Below are 12,173 nucleotides of genomic sequence, written 5' to 3'. Positions count from 1 at the left end.
AGAATGCATTAAACACCACAAAACAAGTATCCTATAAGTAAAGTATCTCCTAATTACGTAACTACTTTTAAAACTAGTGGCAATATAAAAATGAAAAAAAAAATGCTTTAATAAAGCATATCCATACTTAACTTGAAAATATCTTCAGCCTTTTCTGACAGAAGTTCAAAGCAACACTTTCACAATCAGCCAAGTAACACATGAGCCTTCTTCAAATAAACCTTTTTTTGTTACCAGGGAACTTTTGTGGAAAAATTTCTTATAAAGAATACTAGCCTAGCAGCAGTCAAAAAATACAGATGTTAAAAGCCTGGCTCTATCATTTATTAGCAATTTGACCTTCTTAAATATGACAACCTAAGGGCAAAGGTACTGACTTGTATAAAATATCATACTTATTATATACCGAACACTTAAACCTCTAAATCAGAGTTTCTCAACCTCACCAGTGTTAGCAATTTGAGCTAGACAATTACTTGTTGTGGATGAGGCTGTTCTGTGCATTGTAGGATGTTTAACCGCATTCCTTGCCTCTACGCCGAGACAGATGACAGTAGCTTCCGCCCTTTGCCCCTCCTCCCCAAGCTGTGACCACCAAAAATGTCTCTGACATTGCCAAATACCCAGACAAGGCAGGAGGGGATCACCCCCAGGTGGCAACCAATATTCTGAAAATATATTCTTCCAACCAACCTAAAAAAAGTACACACAAGGGTTTTTACCACGTTAGAGATGTGAAAACCAAGGTTCAGTATTTTGTCTTTTATTACATAACTGATAAATAGCCAAGCAAGGACTTAAGCTAGACTTTAAATCTAGCTAACTCCCAAATCTATACACCTTCCATTCCACTATGCTTTCGTAAAACTCATTGTCCTCATCTGCAAAAATTACAGTAACAATTGCCATCTGAGCTATTTCGTATTTACAAATAAAATGATATGTATGTGTAAATTCTATTAAAGGAGATAACATATTAAGTACTTGCATGACAGGAGATTCCCCTGATGCTGGGAAAGACGGAAGGCGGGAGGAGAAGGGGACAACAGAGGATGAGATGGTTGGATGGCATCACCTACTCGATGGACATGAGCTTGAGCAAGCTCCAGGAGCGCAGGGAGTCCTGGCGAGCTGCAGTCCACGGGGTCGCAGTCGGACACGACTGAGCAACTCAACTGAACTGAACTGACAGGAGATAATGTAACAGTGGTTCACAAAGTGTGATCCCCAGACTACCATCATCAGTACCGTCTGGGAACTTCATGAAATACAAATTCCCAGGCCCCAACTCAGATGTTAACGAATCTGAAACTCTGGAGGTGGGGCAAGTAATCTATGACTTAAGTCTTGCAAGTTTTTTACATGCCCATCTAAAGCTTGAGAACCACTGATGTACGTAACGGGAAAAATACTGCATCAGGTGCCTAAAAACCCAGCACCCTCTTTGGATTCAATCTTCTGGTAGCCTTTAACAAGTTACTGATTTTTTTTTTTTTTTGGAGTTACAATTCCCGTATAAAAAAAATGAGGAAAGTAATGCTTGTACCATCTTTTAGGCTGCTCCTTTTTTCTTGCAAAATCAAATGCATTAACAATTATTAAAGGCTTTGTTAATGAAAAATGTTAAAACAAATATAAGACACAGGGTATATGCTAGCTAATTCTATTTCATTTTTCAAAAAACATCCCTTATGGCTTAAGTCTTCATCTTTCAAATTTCATAAATGAAAAAGTGAAAATGTTAAATAAATTTTACAACAAAGCTAAGCCTGACAAAGTATTATTTTCACATAATAAAAGAAAAACAGTCTACACATTTCACTTTAACTCTGATAGATTCAAAGTCACTGATAAATACATATTTTAAAAATAATACCTAAAAAATATCAAGCGTGGTAACATTCCCCAAACTTCATTTTAAAAGTAGAATAAAGATTTCCATTCTATTTATTTAATCTCCAATAAATAGAATCTTCCAAATAAATAGAACACTCAAACAGAAGAGTCTCACTAAATTCAAATTTTAAATGAAAAAAAAAAACAAACTATATATTTAAAACAAGGACTTGTTTGCAATTCAACATGTATGCTGTACTTATAAATCACTTTTAAGAATATATCTGATTCGGGACTTCCCTGGTGGTCCAATAGTTAAGAACTCATCTTCCAATGCAGGAGACAAAGGCTCAATTCCTGGCCAGGAAATTAAGGTCATACGTGCCGCAGGGCAACTAAGCCTGCGTGCCACAACGAGAGCCCGTGTGCACAACTAGAGAACCCATGCACCACAATTCCTAAGCCCATGTGCTTTAGAGCCTGGGCTCCACAACAATGAAGCCTGTGGGCCACAACCAGAGAAAGCCCAATCACTGCAACAAAGACCCACAACAGCCAAGATTTTTTTTTTTTTAATTTAGGGAAAAAACCATATGTATCCGATGTAAGGACTACCTGCTTCAAATCACAACCCATTTATAACACCTTAAATAATTACATCTTCCTTAAAAGATCAAAAATACTAAATATATAAAATTATCAGAATGCAATTAACACTAGTTAATATTTAGTTTATTTGGTTATTAAATTATTAATGATTCAATAAGTTAGTCAATTAATTAGTAATTAATACTAAAGAAGTGAGAACCTTATTATATTCAGCCTAAAAACCAAAAAGCAAAAGAAATAAAACTGAAAGCTATTCTGAAGGGCTTTAATAACACTAAATCAACTGTATATTTGGGGTAGTGATATAAAACAAAATTTAGGTGCATGTAACACAAAATAGAGAAGTGAGGGAATTTTTGACAATTAAGTTTTCCTAGAAGTTGTCAAAATGCACAGTTCAATTCTGCAACCTAGACTTGGGACCAAAAATACAGCTAGTTTATCTAACATATAACAAAACATGTAGAAATCATGTAATCAGATAGTTGCATACATAATTAGACAGCACAATTCATTTTGTAATACAAAACAAATAAGGAAAAAACAAAAACCTCCCTGGAAATCAAGTGCTTCACTACTGAGGGCACTGTGACACAGCAAGGAGTCCAGACCAGGGAAAGAAAAAAAAAGACTGATCCCTATACACAAGAAACGGCCTCTAATAGGCAGGTCTCAAGCTTATTCTATTTTCCCCACACCTGGTAAGACTAAATTAAGGAAAAAATCTTTTAGTTCTTCCCATTTCTAGGGCCTAAAACTGGATCAAAAGTGAAAACGGGAAATAATACAAAGGTTTAACCTAAATAAAACTCCCATATTAATGCACTGCCAGATTATTTTAAGTGCAAATAATAATGTAATAAATGTAACTTGGCGTTCAAAGCTGCATGACTCCTCCAAAAATCTGAACTTAAAAGAAATGCTACAGTACCTTCACTGATAGTTTATGTAACTGTTGTATCACATAATAAATGTTTTGAGACAGAGATTATTCTGTGAATAAAATATATGATATTTTAGTTGACCTGTCTTTAACTCTAAAGAAAATTTAATATTTTAACAAATTTTTAATGTTATAACAAAATTTTATTTTTCTACTTCATATAGAGGAAGTTTTCATCATACCTTAGTATTTAAAGCAAATAGTCTTTGATTAGTATGATTAATGCTTCCATAGTATGAGAGAGCAGAGGGTCAAATTACTTGTGATGAAACAGCAAAATCAGACATTTTATACTCAGAGCTCCTAAAGGAATACTCCTATTTTAAAAAATACTCATAGCATGAACCAATTTATATGGCAACATATCCAAAACTGAGGAAATTCAGTTAAAATCACTGCTCCTCTCATACAGGAAAAGACAAATAATTTCTCATACATGGGTAACCTGGAATTATAATTTTTAACAGCAGCAGTGCCCATTTAAATATTTACAAGGTGGCAAGTGCTATGCCATTACTTATCTCATTTATTCTTCAAAATAAACATATGGGTGGGTACCATTATCCCCATTTCACAGATAATACAGATTGAGAAAAGTTAAGCAACCTACACAAAGTCATTCAGCTACTAAGTGTCAGAGTCAGGATTCCAACACAGGCAGTGTTGGTTCCAGAGCCTACACTGCCACCTTAAAATCTAAAATGAAACAATGTACAAACAATGTGTGGAAATAACTCATACTCAATATTTTAATGTAATTTAAAACAGATTTAACCTTATTTAAAACTTATAAAACCATACCCACTAGGTGAACTCTTCTTTAAGGAGAAATTCAATTTTTAGAAATATTACTATGATTGCCTAACGTTGTATTCACATACATAAAAGTATTCAAACACTTTTAAGTTAGATTCACTGTCCATAGCTGAAGTGATGACTACTATAATAACTAAGTGTGTAACAACTGAAAATATGATACATAGTCTTTTTTCCCATACTACATACAGGTTAAGAATAATTTTCTGCTGGAAGGTATTGCCATAGTATCCAAATCTGCCAAAAGGACCAATAAGTACACACCTAATACCCTGAAGATGTCCACTCATCTCTGAATGCAAGCTGTTGCAAATGAAGTGAATCTGCCTTAACTATACTGAACTAAATTGAAACTTTCCATACGAATTTAATTCACCCCTAAGTTATGTTTATTCTTCTTAAATCAGTATTTTTCCAACAGTCTTTTTAATTCCAATGCAAATTATTTTAAAAGTACCAAACTGCTAATAGCTTTTCTATAGCCAATGAAAAAATTCCAAAAAGTAGGGAATAGTAGATGAATAGTCAAATCCAATATACTAATTTCACCTTTCCTGACAAATAAGTATTTTAAGTAAAACTGAATATTTACTGAAATAATTTCTGACCCCAGTCTCACAGTCTGATACATCTTAAGCCACTATCCTTAGAATAAATCCTAACAGAAATCAGACTACATAAGAATATTGACTTTACTTAAAATCATGTTTATCTAACAGAAAAAGAGAGGAGAAAAGAGGGACAGTTCTATGAAATACAAATAGAACTTCGGAACAAAGAGTGTCCACAGAAAAAAAGTATACCAAATACATTTCCTTCATTATCATTAATAACATTTTTCTGAAAGCTAACTTCTTATAGTACAGCCAAGGCCTAACATTTCAAGTTAAGTGAAAAACTGTCATAAACGTGCAAACTTCTAAATTTCTTTTTACAAACTCCAATTTCACATACAATATTAATATAAAAACATTTCTTATGCTGCTGTCTTACTAGAAAGGTTGAGGTAAAAATTTAAAAATAGAATGTCTGAGAGTGATTTAATGTAGAAATTTTGTGAACTGATTTTCCCATAATAAATACTCTTACATTAAAAGTCACTGAAGTGATTACTTAAGTGGCTTAAAAATTAAAAAGTATTAAGCTATCACCACATGAACAAATAGCAAATGGGGCAAATCTCAAAATGAGGACATCTGAAAATCAGACTTCCAAAAAGTATTTTATGACGTTAAGAGGTCTGTATTGTTTTTTTCGTGGTTTATGGAAAAAAAGGAGATACTATACTGTACCACACAAGAATTAAAATATCACCAGCTACCTTCAATGTTGTTAAAATTCTAAAAGGTAATATATATAAATGCATCTTTCTTTACTATCTCTCTAAAACTATGTTTTAACTTAACGTGGTTATGTCTCACCAATTTTATATTTACTATTTCTTTAGTGTATCATAAACAATGTTAAATCTGCACTGATGACTACTATACTATAGTGAAAACTTTTACAATGAACAGCAATAAATTCCTTTTTCCTTATATTAAGAATTACATAAACCGTAAATTTCTCAGATGTGCTTTATTCTTTAATACGCTTTATGAAAATGAAGTTTGTAGATTATCCTGTAACAATTAGGTGGCCCAATCATTTTGCACAGGAAAGAAATACAACTTAACTGATATAAAAAGTGTAAAATAAAAACTTTTGAGTTGAATCTTTTTTTAAAAAAATCTTCACTATACAGTCATTTCAGTAATCACTAATCTTAAAAGATAACAGCTAACTTCAACAGTCACTATACTCTCTATGAATTAAAGTTTCCCCATGAACATTAATTATTTGAAAAGATGCAAACTTATCAAACAATTAAAATTCAATAGAAGCCTAAAGTGTCCATGAAATCTAAAAACAATGAATTTTTTATAGTCTCATGTTCAGTACTACTTTCCAGACTAATATTAAGGATAAACCCCCACCAACAAATTATTTTTAGAATAATTCAATTTTGAAAAAAAAAAAAAAAACAACCATAGTCCTCAATTTTCCTTTAAGGAAGTCACTTCATTACTGACTTTTATAAAAATACTCGAATCACTACTGTCATTAAAGAACTGAACTTTGAGAAGGCTAACTGTTGAAATACTACAACTTGTCAGAGAAAAAGCCTTCAATGGCCATTTTAATTTTTCCCCCACCACAATAAACACAAAACGCTAAAGTGAAACCAAGCAAACCAGTGCCTTAGTGTATCAAAATTATTGGAAGCGCAACTATCAAAAAGGCAAACCCTTTACTGACTTTCCTAACATGATGTTTTTTCATATCAACATTTGGCTCAATAAAACCACAACTCTAGAAATTAAGTGTTATTAGTCATTTGATGCAATATATGATAATGCTTTCTATGCATACCATAACTAAAAGGACAGTTTTAGAGAAAGTTGTAAGTCACATAAATTTCACACACAGAGGCACGCACCCTGAAATCAAAGGAGAAATGGCTAATCGCCGCACTGCTCACATATAAAAACCTGGTAGAATAATGACAGTCTTATAACTCTGATAATTTTAAATCAAAAATAGCAAAAATACCATTTTTATGCAAAAATAGCATAAACATACTCTGAATACTAAAAGCAATCTGCCAAACAAACAGCATTGTAGAAAATTTTTTGAATGGGGGTTTACTTTAAAAAGTTAAACATTTAATTAATTTGGCCCTATACATCTAGATGACTGTCAAGTCACACCAACAGACTACTGAAATAGGTTACAAATAAGAACCAAGTTTAAGTATTTTTCATGATTATCTTCTGGGCAAAGGTCAAGCTCAGCTTTAGTACTTTTTCAATTAACGCAACTCCAAAATGTCCAAATATTCTTTTAAAATACTGTTTTTAAACTTAACAGAAAACTTAAGTTATGTGCGTGGTAAAGCTACTTCTTCAGTAACTTTTACCTTCACTTCATATCAGAAACTTGGGCAAAATCAGCTGCAAATACTATGTATGTATACATGTATGTGCAGATATATAATCCAAAGGAATAAAACCTCTTCATGTATGTAACATTTTTCTTCAAAAATATCTTCCCCATAGTTTTTAGCTAGAGATACAGACACTTCAGTGTCACTCTACTATTAGGCAAAATGTTTAGTGATATTTGCTAAGAAACCATTTTTTTTGAGTATACTCTATTAACACCTACACAACTGCTTAGTTTTAACTAAGTATTGTCCACTGCTACAATTCATGTCACCAAATTTTTTTGTCTTAATAGAAACCTTAATAAAATGCTTCAGTCACCTCAGACCAATAACTTAATCCTATTTTTCATGCCTTATACACTGGCCTACCAGTGACTCTCAATTCCTAACATATTTCCCATTCTGCAAAAAAGGAGGGCTCTACCCCCATCCTTGATTAAAATTTGTTCATTATACCTGAAACTGCCAAGATTCATGCCTTTCAATAACCACTATCTTTTGAAATACAAAAGCCTAACTTTCAGACAGCCAGCTGTACCCCAATGAAATTCCTGGGTTTCTGTCTTATTCAACAAGCTGACTCAGTAAATTTAATACACCATATGAAAAAAGCGAACACACCTACAATCTAAAGATGGAGTAATCCACTCTTGCCAGCATTTCTGGTTATCAGCTGGTAAATTATATTTGATGTTCTACACAAGTCAGAGTAAAATTAACGGATACCCAAAGGTGTCACAGGACCTGAAACCTAAGTAAAGTTGAGTATCAATTCAAGTATCACAATCAATACTTAAATTTTAAGTGAAACTGGTTTAATCTCTGCAATCACCATTTGCTACACACAATACCCTTGAACCTACATAACATTATCTGAGATCAAAAACCACTCAATCTCCATTCTATTACGTGTCAGAAGAGCACTGAATCCACAATGCTACTGAACTGTACATTTCACGTCCTATCCTCCATCATCTCAGAGACCAAAAAAAAAAAAAAGGCAAATTTAACAAAATCTAGTAAGAGCGTCTTTGAGAAGTATCATGGTACTATTGATTTCAAACTGCAAAACTTCTAAACGCGGTTCAAAGTTGTAATTAACTTAGTTTTAACACATAAACCTACTTTTGCCTTCAAATGAGCACCATATATGCTAAAATGATTCTCTCTAAAGTTATGCAAATCAGTTCACAACTCACATTTTAAAAGAATCTATCAATGCAACCCAGGAAACTAAAAACAATCACTGCATGATTCTGATGCAATAAGCCGTACGTGCAACACTAATTTTCCTTTTAATCTGATCTATACCCTTGATCTAGGGCCTAAAGCCAAGATTTAATCGAAATATGCTCAAGCTCAAAGCATCTACTTTTCTGTTCATTTAGTAGACCGGATTACCGAGCTCACTAATCCACTAACAGTGTACTGGATTCTGCGGACAATAGCCCTTAGAAAGAGACCCATCGGTGCCTTGACACTTGCAACCAGGCAAGAGTTCCGTCTAGCCGAACACACCCTAGGCTGAATGCATTCAAAAGAGACACAAAATATACATCTAGAAATCCGACCGGGGTTAAATGTCACCCACACTATGGACATTTTTTCGCATCCGTCTATTCCCACGTTATCAGAGAGAGTGACAGAAAGGCAAAGAGGAGCAGCAGCCACAGAAATGGATACAGGTCAAGTCTAAGTCGAATCCATCCTCTTGATATCTCCTTTTGTTTCTGCTAACGATCTCTTTGATGATGGCTGTCATGTCTGGGAGCCTGTGGCTGAAGAAAAAGGAGGAGAGAGATGGCAGAAGCTGCTGGTGGCGGGGCTTCTTCTGCAGGATGGAAATGGCTCTGGACTTGGCGGTGGCTGATGCCCCTCGCTCTGCTGCCGCTTGGCTCTGGACCGCAGCCGGGTAATGGCTGCTGCGGCGGCTGCTGGATGGTTGCAGCGACTGGGCCTGCTTCTCCTCAGCAGCCAGGGGTCTGGCAGCGGCGGCAGCGGAATGGGGAGAAGAAGAATCCTCGGAACGGCTGCCTCCTCCGGCGGCCTCCGGAGCCCGGGCCAGGGGGGGTGCGGCGGCGGCGGAGGGGAGGTTTAAAACCGGCCCGGGTCCCTGGATGTGCCGCCGCCGCCGCCGCCGTGTTGGAGGCAGTAGAAGGGGAGAGACCAACTCTCCGGCGTTCCCAGCCCTGGAAATGGTGACAGGCGACTCCGACCCCCTCCCCGGAGCTGCGGCCGCCGCCGCCGCCGCTTCTCCCCCCCGCTCCAGGAGCGGGAGGTGCCGCCGCCGCGCCTCAGCCGGCTCCCGCCCGAGCCCACGGCTTCCACCTTCCCTTTCAGGAGAAGCCGAGAAAGAGGCTGCACGGTTAGAAAAGACGAAGAGGGGGCGAGAAACGCCGCCGCTGCCGCCGCCGCCGGCCGGCCGGCTCCCCGAGGGCGCTGCCCCCGCGGCTGCTCACAGGCGCTGAGAGGGGCTCTGGGCTGCGGCCGCCGCCGTCTCTCATCTCCCTCGCCTGAGCCCGGCCTCGCCTCGCAGCGGCTCAACTCTCAAACTTCCATCATGGCTGCAGCTTCCGAGAGGAGAGATCTGAGCGCAGCCGCGTCCCGGCGCCCGAGCGCGTATCCTGCCGCAGTGCACAAAGAGTCCCGCCACATCACCGCCCGCCGGCCTGCCCGCCCCCTCCGCCGCCGCCGCCGCGCCGGGAGTCCGGGCGCCTCGGGAGCCCGAGGGGAGGAGGGAGGCGTACCCGACCGCGCCAAGGGAGGGGAGGGAAGGGCAGGGCCGAGACTGTAGGGAGGCGGCAGAAGGTGCAGCTCCGGGTCCCCAACCTGCAGGCGCACTGAGCATGCCCAGTATGACTGCCTAGTGCTAGATCGGGCTTGTTGCGAGGCGCCCGCCTGTAACTGCACTTGCCGCGGCTTCTTCTGCAGCAACGCAGGGTGGGGGGAACGAGCTGAGCCACGGCCGGTGCCCAGCCGGAGGCAGGGTAAACTATTGCGAAGGTGGGCAGGCGGGGGCGGGCCGCGGGGGGAGGGAAGGGGCGCGGTGAAGGCTGAAGCAGGCTTGTTCATCTGTGTCACTGACTTGAGGGTGAGACTACCTGCGCACAGGTGGAAAAGACCAGGTGACCGCGCTGGTCAGTGTTCAGGGAAACGCAGGGACGGCCCGTGCAGCGAGGACACCCCTCCCCCCACGCCCAGACTTCCCCGGCACGGCCTGCAGCCTTCCTCTGCTTTTGTACCGATGTCGGATCATAAGCGTTCGCGGGGATTTGACTGCAGGAGCCTTCGCCGAGAAGTCCCACCTCTCCACCCATCCCCGCCCGTGTCCTCAAGGTGTCAGTCTTGGTACAAAGAACAACCCCCTATTGTGTCTCCAGTGTGTATCACCTCACCCGGCTCCCTTTCACCGCCCCACCTCCCGCTCCCCCGGCTACTCGATTCATTTGCCCTAAAAATGAAAGCTCCTAGCAGAGCGCGCTGAGTGTGAGCACATCGCCCCTGAATTTCTAGATCCCCAAAGGCAACTGTCCAGGTGGGCTGAAAGCGGATCCCCAAAGATCGAATGCGCCCTGCATTCCCCCTGGAGAGCCGAGAATCTCTCCCCTGGGGTTTCCAGCTGGGTTCACCACTTCCAATTCAAGCTCGATCCTTAAGGGCTCCTCGACCCGCCCCTTTTGGACCGCTGTGAAAACCTCGCTGGGTGAATCGCCCCGGAGCCAGGCTCTGCGCTCCCCCTAGCTGGGGAGTGCGCGCCGCAGACCCCTGTTGCAGCGCGGGAGGGCGAAGTACGTGATTGTAGGAAGCTGCAGCCCCTGTGAGTGGGCGGAGCCGAGGAGGGTTCAAAAGGAGGTGGAGGGATACGCGGGCCACAGTCGGAACTACTTTCAGGAGGAGGTCACGTGTACTTCTAGTTGGGGAACTTTCCAAATTCCCACTCCCATATGATAGCTGTAGAGGCAAATGCTTCGCTTCCTTTGCCCAGAGTGCTCCCGCCTTGCACCGGCAGCGGGACCCCAGAGCCTCCCGGGTCTCGGTGGAAGAACAGGCTCAGACGAGCCTCCTACTGGAGCGCTGTCGGGGCTGGCGCCAGTGGAGCTGGTTACACAAGCACCCACATCCAAGCACGTGCCCCCGCCTTCCCTCACCTTGGCTGCTGCCGCTGATTCTTACAGATCTCGGAGCGAGGGTTCCCAAGCTGGTCGCACCCTTTGCCCGCTACCCACAGAGCAAGCTAGAGGACCGAAACCTGAGACTCCGAGCTCTGGAATCACTAGCTCTGCCTTCCCAACCGTGGGAGAAGGGACTAGATTTCAGGGGTCTGTCGCATCTTTCTCGCTAGCGCCCTGCCCCTTAGGGCGTAACTTTTCTGGTGCTGTACTCGCGGGGCAAAAGGGTATCTCCTGCAGCAGCCCGCTGCGTGAATTCAACGACGTTGCGACAAACTTTCAGTCAATACTTTCGGGCTGATGAGCGCGCCCCACCTACTGTAGACTCAGCCAAGTGACTTATCTGGTCGGAGAACCTAGTCCGTGGCCTTCAGCCCAGAACAACCTTGTCAAGTCTGCTTACAGTTTGGATTGGTTGACCTAAACCGCGAAAAGAGCTGGTTCAGAAACGCTGAGAACTAGAGTGCATTTACCCCAACATTGATCGGCCTGTAAAGTGAGTTGTCCACCGTCTGCTTGGAGAGAAAGAGGGCATCAATACCAACCTAGGAATTCTTTCTTTCCCCTGGGAAGCAAAACTCAAGGAGAATTTGAGTCCAAAAGAATTTAAGCTGATACCCAGGTTGAGGCACTGGTCGTTTTTTTAGATCTTGAGAATGGGATCAGTTTGCATGTGTATTGCAGTAATTGTGAATATGTGGCTAGGGAAGGTCTAAAGAGAATTTACTCAGGGTATGACAAAGAAAGTGATACATGAACACATCATAGTTGCAGGCAGCCCCTGAAGACCAGAAACCTCAAGAGAGCTTGCTTA

At 41.0% G+C, this 12,173-nt stretch overlaps 2 protein-coding genes across 2 annotated transcripts in view; one reads left to right on the top strand and one right to left on the bottom strand.

Annotated features, from left to right (window-relative positions):
- PTEN (phosphatase and tensin homolog) overlaps positions 1-9,566 on the bottom strand; it is a 102,979-nt gene extending 93,413 nt beyond the window's left edge. Inside the window, exon 1 of the mRNA XM_040254696.1 lies at positions 8,874-9,566. Coding sequence (XP_040110630.1) covers positions 8,874-8,952 — 79 coding nt within the window. The 5' untranslated portion in view covers positions 8,953-9,566. The remainder of the gene's footprint in view (positions 1-8,873) is intronic.
- An 868-nt stretch (positions 9,567-10,434) lies between these two features.
- Positions 10,435-11,532, top strand: KLLN (killin, p53 regulated DNA replication inhibitor). The gene is made up of 2 exons (XM_040255174.1): positions 10,435-10,569; positions 10,993-11,532. The coding sequence occupies exons 1-2, from the start codon at positions 10,435-10,437 to the stop codon at positions 11,530-11,532; spliced, it is 675 nt and encodes a 224-aa protein (XP_040111108.1).
- Positions 11,533-12,173: the final 641 nt, after the last annotated feature.

Source organism: Oryx dammah, unplaced genomic scaffold (genome assembly GCF_014754425.2).
Source record: "Oryx dammah isolate SB20612 unplaced genomic scaffold, SCBI_Odam_1.1 HiC_scaffold_14, whole genome shotgun sequence".
Lineage (NCBI taxonomy): Eukaryota > Metazoa > Chordata > Mammalia > Artiodactyla > Bovidae > Oryx > Oryx dammah.
This window is presented reverse-complemented; position numbering and strand designations above follow the sequence as displayed.